The sequence below is a fragment of the Elaeis guineensis genome, chromosome 12 (assembly GCF_000442705.2).
Source record: "Elaeis guineensis isolate ETL-2024a chromosome 12, EG11, whole genome shotgun sequence".
In the NCBI taxonomy this organism is placed as follows: domain Eukaryota; kingdom Viridiplantae; phylum Streptophyta; class Magnoliopsida; order Arecales; family Arecaceae; genus Elaeis; species Elaeis guineensis.
Genome location: NC_026004.2, coordinates 18,563,732 through 18,576,691, shown reverse-complemented (window position 1 = coordinate 18,576,691; position 12,960 = coordinate 18,563,732). Strand labels below are relative to the sequence as shown.

General features: G+C 39.1%; 1 protein-coding gene across 4 annotated transcripts in view; it reads left to right on the top strand.

Annotated features, from left to right (window-relative positions):
- Window positions 1-4,240: 4,240 nt before the first annotated feature.
- Window positions 4,241-12,960, top strand: part of LOC105033497 (oxysterol-binding protein-related protein 2A) — a 38,615-nt gene continuing 29,895 nt past the window's right edge. Inside the window, exon 1 of one of the 4 annotated variants that reach the window (XM_073246846.1) lies at window positions 4,241-4,844. In XM_073246846.1, coding sequence (XP_073102947.1) covers window positions 4,479-4,844 — 366 coding nt within the window. In that variant the 5' untranslated portion in view covers window positions 4,241-4,478. Of the gene's footprint in view, window positions 4,845-5,384; window positions 5,723-10,044; window positions 10,580-12,960 lie in introns of those variants that run through there. The other 3 variants (XM_073246844.1, XM_073246848.1, XM_073246847.1) reach the window with 3 other exon arrangements.

Sequence of the window (12,960 nt, the reverse complement as noted above, 5' to 3'; positions counted from 1 at the left end):
CTACTCCAAAACCACCAATTAAGATTCGGTCATGCCTTCATTCTAATCCGAACCGTCTCTCATCACAGTTGTTGAAAAATTAAATACTTCAATAAATATCCTGATTGCACCATAAACATTACTTATAGAAAAGCAATAGCTCAAGTAGTTTGACCATTCACCATAGGTGGGAGGGATTGCTTAGATATGCAAATATGGTTTATTCACCGTATTCATGAAATTCCATGCGATCATGTCAACTTAGTTATTTTTAATATTTATAATGAATTCTGAAAAGGACATCACAAGAACCTTGGATTTCTAAATACTTTTTGTTTTTTTTATTACTTATGGATAATAAGGTTGTTCAACAAAATAGACTAACAAACTGCTTGTCTTATTCTTTTCAAAAAAAACATCATGCATCAAACCCTCCTTTTGGTCCCTAGTCTCTACTGTCTATTCTCTCTTTCTAGCATGGTCAAATCCCTCAGCCAACCGCCCCACACCTTCAATGTCAGTGAGAGTTATTGAGGCCAGTACTGACAATAAAAGCTAAAAAGAAGAGGTTAGACAATAAACCATTGCTTTGAGATTAAAAATCCGTAGCCTTAGCTTGGCCGCTAGTATACCTCTGTACACCAAGACCAACTCTTTTGTGTCATATAATAACAATGTCCTCAAGTACACACAGAAAAGCTGTACTGCATTAGGATCAGAGCAATTCGGACCATCGGATTGGCAGCATATATTTTTTTCTTTGTTTTTTTAAATTTTCTTTTATGGTTGTCTGTTCTAGTATTGTGGGTTGGAACCACCTGGCAGTAGTACAAAAACTCGGGCCCAGTGGAGCCGTACCTGGCACCCTGGGCTTTATATCTGGCATCATCCGGGGGTTTGGGGGTGATCCGGGCCGTCCGTTCTGTGGTCCCCGTGGTCTTCGAGCTCGAGGACCGTACGTGTTGAACCAGTCGGTCTAGCTGGAGCGTGGTCCGGGCTACGCCGGTAGGCCGTAAAATGCCTGAGGGCCGGTGGACCCGTGGTAGGCGGAGGAGAAACGCGGGAACGAACGCGGGGCCCGCGGCGAGGGATGAGGAGGTGATGCCATGTGTGCTTTGTTGCTGGGTCCCATGTGGTCCTCAACGTTCGGCAGTTGCATCTCCGAGACGTGCGGGTTTTCTTCTCCAACGAGAGAGTGGGCTTGGGAGTCAGGGCCTACGTATACCCTACGTTTTATTCCACCCATCAGTCATCACCTAAATTGGACTTGTAGTACTGCATTAGAATGTTGAGGTGAATTAAATAAAAAAAAAAGTGATATAAAAAGAAGAGCTTTCATTTTTTGTTTTTTTCTTTCTGAAGTTCACTTGCATGTGATTTAAATGGTGAGGAAAATATTAAAAAATATATATTTTTTTAAATAATTTATATACCGTTATTTTAATTTTATTTTTAAGTTGATGACATCTTATGTTGTCTGGAACTAGATCAATAGAGAGAAGCATCTAAAGATTGGAGAAGACATGATGACATGAAATATAGAAGTGATTCAATATTGAAAAAAAAAAAAGAAAATTTATTAGGATACAAAAGGTGATAATTGGAGTTGATGGGTAGAAGTCATTCAAGCCATTATTTCCATGATTGATAAATTATTTTTAGATCGTTTTACATTCATTTTTGACAAATTTAAGAATAATAGACGTAGCACAAAGTTTAGATAGGCAGCATTAGTTTTCATTTGTCTTGTCACAATTGCAGATTTATACCTAGGCATTTTATTAGTTTTCCCTCTGGTACTAAAAATGATTGTGTCACTGGGTGTGGACAAACAAGATGCTTGATCATGCATGTGCAAGATGATGACAAATGGAACCTTGTATGAATGATATTTATCTTGAAAAAAAGTTTCTTGACTACGACTGGAAATTATGATTTGAAGATCAATTAGATAATTAAGATAAGTATTAAAATGGTTAGATACAAGGCTCCACCAAAGAAGGATGCAGTAGTGAAAATCCAAAAATTGATAAAATTAGAAGAAGAAGTAGAAGAAGAAACATTATATAATCAAGCCCGAAATTTTGTCTCTCTTGTATTTTGGAAAAAGGAATCATCCTATATATATTGAACATCTAAACATCTCCTGCCTTCAACTATGATCATGTTGTATAGTGGAGGTTGGATGAAAAGTTATTTCTAAGTGAAATAAAATTTTACAACTAGATGAACTTTCACACATGAGATGTTATAAAAGAGGTTGCAATGTTATAGTAGATCAAAAATCAAATAATGTTGAATCCTAAAAATCTAATTAACTTGTCTCGTGGTTTAATAATTCACTCAATGATGACCACATAATCACATCCAATTCCAATATTAGTTATATAAAACACAATCGTGGTTAAGTAAAAACCCTCACATATTGTCCTATACATAGGATCATCATTATCCAAAAAAGCTAGCACTAGCATACAAAAGAATTGTTCTAATAATATATACATACATACATACATACATATATATTATATATATATATTATATATATATATATGTATGTATATACGTGCGTGTACACTAAAATAGAGACTCTAAAAGTGCAGAACTTTTCATTCACCATATTGACATCTTTAATAACATCATTATTAAAGCTATAATAAATAAAGTTTTTAATCAAAATAAATAATATAATATTATTAAATTTCATCAAATAAAGAACTTTAATTAGTATTACTCAATTAATAAAAAATTAATGATATTATTAATTACCTTATTTGCTTGATATATGCCAATATTAATAAAAAATAGTTTTCATCGGTATCAATATCCCACATGGGTCTTAGATTACATTAATATTTACCAAATTCTATTAATATAGTAAAATAATATATTATTATAAAATGATATATTATTATAAAATAATAAAATCATGATCCAACCTGTATACAATTAGAAATAGAAAATTATTATATCTAGGAGATAGTTAAATATGATATGTTGGGATTACCAATGGTTGTACTTTCACTAACTCAAACCCAAGGCATTGGGTATAACTTTAGCTTTTCTCTCCGTCTAGAAGAAATGTTGAGATAATGATACAAGATCAAGATCTCTTTTTAAGTTAACTTGTCTATTTCTCTCTAGAAATAGAACTTAATTGGTGTAGATGGTAAAATTATAGGTTCTAATATTTGGCCAGATTTTCTTCCATCCTAATTATCAAAAAAAGATTTTGGAGAAAAAATTAAATCCCAACAAAAGAATTCCGACTCATTTCCCTTTATTTCCAACTTCGACCATAGCAATAGTTTCTGCTTGGAAACCAATCAAATCACACTTTTGCATAAACAAAAAATTAATTACCTTAAGAATACATGATACCAATGTATGATTCATGGCTTAGCATTACAATAGTATGCCGCTATAATTGTTATTATGACTATTTTAAAGGTCATCTATCATGCCATAAATTCATGCAAAAAGTTTTACATTAGCTATTTTCTATATTTTACCCACCTTAATTTAACATGAACACCAGTGACCTTCTACTAAATAGTCTATTGTTTTATATTGTAATTAAGTGCATATATTATTATTATTATTATTTTTTTTTCTATCAAGTTTTTCATACATACTTAGAGTGTGTTCTGAAAACAACATAATAATATATAAATATTAATTTTTGTCAAACAACAATTTTATTCAAAAAATTTACTTTCTCTTTTTTTTCATGTGGAACATCTATTATTTTATTCAAAAAAATCCAAGGGCTCGGATTGCAGACAAGTTAGGTGCTCTCTTTATAGCAATCAAAACAATAAATCTAGACTCTTGAAAAAAAAAAAAAATCTTAGGAATCCGTACCATTAATAAAGCCTTGCAACAAAATCCGCTGGGAAAAATCAAGTAAATATCAAACTAAAGATGTCAATATCGTAGTAGATACCCCTTTCATAAGTTCATCTCCTAACTTGTTAAAGTCTATCATTAAATTTAAACCTAACACAAGCCACCCTCATTTCCCACCCTCAATTCTTTTCCAGTACATCCAAGTCCAACAGTTCCTGTGACTTTTATTCTTCAGAAAGTTTAAAAAAAAAAAATCACTTTTATTAACAGAAAATCCCCTGTTTAATAATCTCTGAAAAAATATGAACATTATCTCTCGCTATCCCTTCGAGTTACACGTCGCCATCCTCACGAGGAAACAAATATAAGTCCCCACCAGCGACAACTCCAACCCCCCAACCCCCATTTCGAATCTTCCCATCCCCTCCCCCTCCTTCGTGCTATTTATGTTTCAGTCCCTCATCTTTCTCATCCCACCCCCTCCTCTCTTTCTCTCTGCGTCTCTCCCTTGCGGAGAGCTTATAGGTAGATTTTTCTAACGAGGGAACCCAAATCCTATTGGAATCCACTTCTCCAGTGGCCCCGGTGGAGGAGAGGAGAGATTTGATGGGAGGACTGGGATCAAAAGTGTGAGCTTTGGAGGGATCGCAATGCGAGCCAGGGAGATGCACCCGCTCTGCTGCATCGCTCTCGACTGCCCCGGCGCCGGCGGTGACCGCTCGCCGGAGACACCGCAGTTGGGATCGGACAGCAATGCCGGGGGTGGCGCGGCGGCGGCGGATGTCAGCGTCGCGGGCTTGCTCTACAAGTGGACGAATTACGGCAAGGGGTGGCGGTCGCGCTGGTTTTCGCTACGGAACGGTGTCCTCTCCTACTCCAAGATCCGCGGCCGTGAAGGCCCGCCCCCACCGGTGCCTGCCGACGTCCGCCTCATCGGCGACGCCTCCGCCCGCTTCTCCCGGGCCGATCCCGCCGGCCGCCAGCCCCAGAAGCCCGTCGGCGTCGTCTATCTCAAGGTGCGTCGATCCCAACCACAAAAAAACCACCAAATTTATAAATAAAAATCGCTTTTCTCACCGTTTTCTCCATTTTTTATTCAAAGAGAAAAAAAGGGTCGCATCGCATCGCATCAGATCAGGATCAGATCCCTTTTGGCGGTCTCGAGAATTTTTTCCAAATGTAGATCTGATTAAATCCAACAACTCAGTAAAAAGCCTTTCCAATCCCGTCGCTTCTCTGCTCTTTTATCGCCTAGATACCTGAGCTCGGGGGATCACGCTAAGAACCATAGGGTTTCTCTCTCGTTCGCCTGAAGAAAAGTGGCAGTTTAACCATTAGCCATTGCAGTCTATCTCCAACCTTTATCTCGTCTTCATCACCATAAAAATCGCTTTTTTATCGCCTTTTAATCCCATGTTTACTGTTTGGGACTAAGCGTTCACTTGCTGTAAATCTGGGAGTGGGTCACATCACCGCTGCGAGAGCGCCAATGCCTTTGGGTCACGTCACCGCGGGTGGGGAAACGGGTAGAGGGTAAGGGAGCGGTGCAACGTAACTCTGGCTTAGGGTGGTTTCTCTGTGTCGCTTCCTCCCCGTTCGAGGGAAAGCCGTGGGCTCGGTGTTTGTTTTTTGAGCTAGAAGATGATGTCTGTTTTGACTTCGTGACGGGGAAGTGAGAGAGCTCTGTTTCGTCTTCTTTGGACGCTGGTGTTTAGATGCGTTTAGGGGTGTCTACGTTGGGAGTTCGTTCGTACTGTACGAGCCCCACTCATAGGGGGGGCTCCGTGGCATGAATCTAGGGTTCGTATCCAGCCTAAACACAGCTGGATTTCGGTACAGGTGGTTGGATCTTTAGTCATGGGAAGAGATAGATCGAGGAAGAGGTACAGATCAGGTAAAAATAGAATTTGCTTCACTTTTTCTTGTCTTCTCTTTAGGAAGAAAACGTGGATTGGAATTTAAGTGATGTCTTTTTTTTGGCTTTTGTGATGTCTTTATTTCTTCTTCACCATCCTTTTCATTCAAAAGAAAAAAAAAAAAAAAGCAGTTTTTGTTTTTCAAATTTATCCTTTTACTTTCTGCCTTTTTCTTTTCCTGGTTGTCTGGAAAAAATAATCACCTTGAGTTCATATTTGGGTTCTGGAGGATCGAATAGGGTTGTAAGATCGTATAATGGTTTGCTCACCGATCTATTATAGCTAAAAATGTGGAGGAAGTTTGGAGTACATAGCTAAGATGACAGGTCTGATAATTATGATGTTATTTATGCCTTAATGTCATTAAGGGGTATGATAATTATTGCTTATATATATTTTTCCTGTTGTTCGTATTGTGATGTGGTATTGTAAGTGAAGAGAACCACTGCAGTGTCATAGTAGACGGTATGCATGAGGCAGCAAGCTTCGAACATCATCATGAAACAGTAGTTAGTTACCGTGTCAAGTTTTGGCAGACCGCATGTAGTTGTTTGTCTTTTTTTGACGGAGCATGTAGTTGGCTGGATCTTTGATTGAGATAAGGTTGTTGCATGGATGTGAAATTTATCTTATGTGAGAAAACGAGAAGTTTGAGATGATGCTACCTTTGCTGGTAACCTGAATCCAGATGCTATTTTTGACTCCATGCTGGATATGAAGGCAGCTAACAAGTGATTTAGGATCTGCACTGAAGTGATTTTCCCATGCTCAGTTTGTTAATCTGGATTATGGATGATACATTTGCCAAGCTTTGACGCACATCCATTCTCCTATAGTTACTTTGTTCACCGTAATTTATACTTTATCCACTAAGTGTAATCAAATGTTTAAGAATATATTGACAAAAAAATGTGTGTTGGAAAATAAAATATCCTTTTTGTGGGTATTGAGACTTAGTCCACCGGTTGGCTCTATTCTTTTGTTCAGGAGAAGACCTGGTCTTGAACCAGGAAAGTGTCATTTCCACCATGTTTCTCAAATTTGGTACTGATAGCCTTCAATTCTGACTCCTTTGTCCAATCAGAAATTCCTTTTTTTTTTTTTTTTTGGTTGTGATCATTAAAAAAATAATCAGTCTCTCACTTAGCCATCACAAAGTTTGTTTTGATCCAATTCTGGCCCTCCAGGACACTAGCAATTGAACCATCATCTTTTTTTGATGACATTTATCGTTTGTCCGATTTGCAGTGTTTGAGCCTATGTCAACCTTTTAGCATTGCTTCTTAATGTCCTTGCACAAATTTTAGACAGCAATTTTTTTCCCTTTAAATACCATTAGAAATATCATGCTCTTGTATGCGTTTCTAATAATTTCAAGCCTGAAGTAATTTTTGGCAAAGATTGAAAAACCACCTTCTACCTTACAAGGTGACACTTTTGGTTTCTTCAAATTTATGAGCATGCCCTACAAACTTGGCAATAGCAAACTCACTCTTATTTTCATTATAAATGCAAGTGGTTTGAGTATACCTAGATTAATCTTGGATCCAAGACATTCAAGGCCAAACTCAAACTTGACATCCTATGATGGGGAGCAAGTTCAAAAGCCAGACTTTGGGTCTCAGTCAGTTGCCTTCAGGTCCAATGATGTGAACTCATTGATACCTAATTGACCTGTCTTGGAATAATAAAAAAGGTCTAGGTTAGGCCAATGATATATAAAACAGATCTTGATCTCATTGGAGATTTACTTTGTTACATTCTTTATTTGGGAAGTGGAGGCGACTGCTTCTAAATCTTTAACCCAATCACAAACTTGGTTAGGTCCATATGAAGACAGTCCCAAACTAAGTAGATAGTTCCATCTTTATTTTTCATGCATTTGTCTTAATTTTCTTAAAAAAAATTAATTAAAGATGAATCAATCTTCACTACCCTTCGCATATTAGTATATTTGGTAATTTAATCAAATTAGAAAGTTTGTTTGAATTTATGTCGAAACTCTTTGTTGTATCTATTTCCATCAAGGTTTGCCATACCATGCCGAACCGGCCGATACACTCCATCTCGTACCGGACCGACGGGGAACCGACACGATTCGGTCGGTAAAATCGGTACACCGGCGGTACTGAAGAAAAAAGAACGGAAAGTGAGAAAGAGAAAGAGAGAGAGAGAGAGGGGAGGGGAGGGAGGGAGATGGGAGCCGCCGGTGGCCGGCTGTGGCCGTCGGAGGGCTTTCGAGCCCTGTATCGCCCGATAGGGCTTTCAAGAGAGCAAAAAAGAGAGAGAGAGAGAGCGCTCGGAGGGGGGGGGGAAACTACCGGACGGACGGTGCCTCCGTTGCGAGGCTCCTAGTGGCCGGCGAGCCGACGCCGATGGCCTGAGGGCGGTCGAGCGGGCGGAGCCTCTCCGCTGCTCCGCCCCCTTCTTCTTTTTCGAAACAGACGACGTCTGTTTCGATTTTTTTTTTTTTTAATTTTAAACTTATGAAGTTGGCAATTGGGTTGCCAACTTAAGAATTTTTTTAAAAAAAAACAAAAATCGTGAAGCCGGCAAATCGTTTGCCGACTTCACTTAAAAACCATGTTTTTTTAAAAAAATTGTGAAACAGGGGCGATGCCCCTGTTTCACGCCTGCGGTGCCGCGCGCGTGGACTGCGCCCTCCAACGGCCACGGCGGCCAGTTAGAGGCCGTCCGGCGGTCCCGTCGGCTCCTTCCCCTCCTTTTTTTTTCTTCCTCTTTCTCTCTCTCTATTTCTTTCTTTTTTTCTTTCAGTTTGGGTCGTCAGTTCGGTACGGTATGAAACCATACCGAACCGTACCGCCGGTTGGCCGAAACAGCCGGCGGTACCGGTTCAGCATACCTTGATTTCCATTCTCTCTATATTTTGCATTCGATATACATACATAAGCTTAACAATTAAATTTGTTAATAGAATTGAGTTGCTCTTGTCATAGTGGTCATCTAGATTAATTGAAGTACCGGTGTTAAAATAAGAGAAAATTACAGTGACACTCCAACTTTTCGTGATTTGCATTTACATCCCAAAACTTCGAATTTTTTTAATTAGACCTCCAAACTTAAGATTTCATTGCAATGTACCCCTGTTGTCTATCTCTGTGAACATATGATTGTCACGTGACATGACTTCAGACATTGTATTCCATGAATATCCATCCCTGCTGCATTAGGGGAGGGGTAAGTTTTTCTATTCTTTAATGTAAACATAACAATGAATATAGAAATTCCTAATTTAGGGGAAGTACCTTCCCTCCTCTGAACTTGATTCGCATGTAGGGGTGGCAACGGGTCGGGTCGGTTGATGTCCGTACCTGCCCCGATAGAGAAAAAACCATACTCGTACCCGCCCCGTACCCATCTCGGATCGGGTCGGGCTCCAAAGATGGGTCGGGTTGGGTATATCCGAACCGATCTTCCCTTCTCCTTCCCCATCTCCACCGTCGTGCCACCACCGCCGACAACCCCATCCGGCAATCCCCAAACCCTACAAAATATCTTGCTTCCACCAAGATTAAGCTTTCAAAACCTCAAGGGACCAACTCACACCACCACAACTGGCACAAAATCCCATATGCTCGAGAAAAGACCTAAAAACCCTTTCGATCTCCCTCTCAGGTGCTCTCCTTCACCAACTCACATCGCCACAACTCCAGAAAAAATCCCAACCAGAATCTAAAGAACCCTCCGGTCTCCTTTAGGTGCTCTCCTTCACCATAGATCTCGAAAAAAGAGAATGAAATGAAAAGAAAAAGAATTGAAAAGGATAAAAAATGATCAACCTATGTGAGAAAAGGCCTTACCTGTTAATTTTTTCCGTCCTCCCCCTTTTTTCCTTTGGTTTTTCCATCCTTAGGAATCTCGATTGGGTGAGAGGCTTGGAGTGGCTAAATAGGGAAGCTTAGATGATGGCTAGGGTTCCTTCGCCGCCGCCGCCGCCGCCGCCGCTAAGGGTGCCAGGGGGAGGGGGGAAGTAGGGAGCTGCCGCCGACCGCTGAGTGAGCGAGAGAGGGAGAGAGTCTGAGAGAGGGCGAGGGGTTAGGGGATCAGGTGGGAGGCTTGGAACGGTCGAATAGGGAAGCTTCGATGATGGGCTAGGGTTCCGCCGCCACTGCCAGGGGTGGCCGAGGGGGGGGGCATTGGAGGGGGGACCCTCCGAGCGAGAGAGAGAGAGAGAGAGAGAGGGCAAGGGGCCGGGGAAAAGTTGGGGGTGGGGTGGGGGGTGTGTGGTGTGGCCGAGTGGGACGAGTTTGTTAAAATTTAAATATATCGGGGCGGGTTCGGGGCGGGGCATACCATCACCCGAACCTGCTTCGGGTAATTTTTTTTAAACCCATACCCACCCCGCCTTTTAATTGGATCAGGTAAAACCCGTTCCATTCGGATTAGGTCGGATCGGGTACCCATCGGGTCGAGAAAAATTGCCCTCTCTATTCGCATGCCCTTCAATGGGTTCGGGAATAGTAGTAGCAATCGAAAAACCAAGTTCATGTGAAAGGGTACATGGAAGATGAGGAGGAAGACAAGTTGTCTGCCTGGACTGTATGAGTTAGGTGGGAAGGAATAATGGTAGTGTTGGTATGGCTTCAAGAGGGAGCCACCACATAGAGAGTTGCTCTTGTAATGTTCTCTTTAGAGGTGATGTGAAGGCTAATGTGTAGAGGGTTGGCATGATTTCCGAAGGAAGTTATATTGCACAGAGCTATTCCTATAAATTTCCATGAGAGAGGATGCGAATACTAGTGCTGATAAAGTCAACATGAATTCACGAGGGGGCTATCATTCAAAAAGTTACTCTTGCCATGTTCATTTTTGAGGTGTGGAAGCTTGTGTTGAGATTGTTACTCCTTTATTCTGGCTTTTGTTTCTAGTTTCTGGTTCAAGTTTGAAAAATAACTTGTGAATGTTGAACCTATTTTCAAAATTATGTAATTCATTATAACATATGTGGATGGATTGAATTTGACAAGTTTGCTGAAAATATGTTATAACTTGTCGGAGACATGGTTAGATACTGGAAATCATCTCTTGAAGTTAATTTGAAGAACTCATTTTTGATAACTTGCTGGTTCATTTCCTTGGAAGAGGAAATGGGGTCATGCCTCTTCCACGAACTCCATTTTCGAAGGATGTGTCCATGAGTTGGGAAATATCTCCCTTAGGGTAATTTAGTCATTTCACACATGTTGTTAATAGTGTTAGTGCTCGGATGGATGGTTGGGCCAAACATTGCAATGAAATATGAAGTTTTGGGGTCTAATTAAAAAATTAGAAAATTTGGGATGTAAGTGAAAATTGCGAAAAGTTGAAGGGATGTTGCTAAAATTTTCTCTTAAAATAACTAGGAAGATGATGCTGGCTGAGTTTCAGCAAGATGTAAAGTAATAAGAAGAACCATTGGATTTTTTGAGCATATATCCTTATAAATATTTGAAATTTCATCTATACCCTCACAATATACATTTTTTTTCATGTATAACTTTGTAAATACATGAACTTGCATGTATACCCTTGCAAATTTATTGTTTGCATGTATACCTATGCATATATATTTTTATGTATATACCCTCTCAAATTTACTATTTGCATGTGCACCCTTATAATTTATTTCTTTTTTGTGTGTATACTCATATAAATTATTATTTTTTGCATATATACCTTTACTATTTGCCAGGGTATACATGCCATTCTGAAATTTATGAGGGTATACATGCAAAAAGAAATAATTTATAAGGGTATACATGTAAATAGAACATTTGTGGGGGTATACATATAATATATTTATAAAGGTATATATATGCAAGAACCCAATAACCATCTAGCCTTTTTGCAGTTATTTGGGGTTCGCTTTACATATCCTTATTCACCAAGTATTCCTATTTATGGCCCATTTTAATGTTATTCCAAGCTTCTCTACCTCCTTTTTGATAACTTCTATCCATGTTATTTTAGGTCTTCTCCTTCATTTTTTTCAACACTCAATACATTTACTAAAGTACCTCTCCTTATTGGAGCCTTCTCATTTCTGTATTATAAATATCTATGCCATTTTGATCAATTGTCCACCACCTTTCCTTAATTTATGCAACTCCAATATTTTCTCCAATATATTCATTTCTTAGTCTGTCTTTTCTTGTTTTACCATAGATCCATCTTAATTTTCTTACTTCAACCATGTGCAACTTGTTTTTGTGAACTTTATTTATTACCAAAACAGCATTGCATGCCATATTGTTATATTGGACTTTTCCTTAAGTCTTAAAGGTTTGCATCAATCGCATAATATTCTAGATGCACATGTTCACTTTATTCAACTAGTAGATGTATCTTCATCTATCTCTCCATTATTTTGTATAGTAGATTCTAAATAATGAGATTGATTACTCTTCCATATCCTGTCCATCAATCTTAATCGGAATCTCATCTTCATTTTAGTTCCCACTTAAATTACATTCTATATATTTTATCTTTTTTCTACTAATATTTAAGTTCTTTTCCTCTAAAGCTTTCCTTTATGAATCCAATTTCGTATTTAATCTAGTTTTTATTTCCATCAAAGAACGCTATATGATTCGCGAATAGCATACTTATTGTGATATCTTTCTAAATGTCATGAGTACGTTCATCTATAATGAGTGCAAAAGATATGATTAGCGTCGATCCCTGGTGCAAACATATGGTGAGCGGAAATATACTTGTTGTACCACAATAATTCTAAACGCTTGTCAAATGGTAGTGAAAGCTACTAATGATTTCATTTACAGTTGCATTTAGTTAGATGTAAAATAATAGAGAAAGTTAAATCTTTAAAAAAGAGTCTTGTAGCATAACTTGTGAATTGTTGATATGGCTCAGGAAAATGGGTATGAATGGGCCTAGGCTAGCCTAGTATCATGGACTCATAGCCCAAAAGCTTAAGTTGTTGGGAGGAGGATTGCTCGGGCTAAGAAATCCATGTGGCACTCCTTTTATTAGTCAATGTGGTATTATGACAATCTTCCCCACCTAATCTCGTGATGCTGTCATCACAGTTGTTCCCTAATCAAGAGAGGGGGGCCTGCCCATGGTCCTAGGTCCTACTTGACCCTACCAAATCCTCCTCAACCTTGGTATCCCTTAATGAGGGGCCACATGACCAATAAAGGTTGTGATGTACCATGGACTTGGCTTTGATACCATTTCTTATGGACTCAGCCAA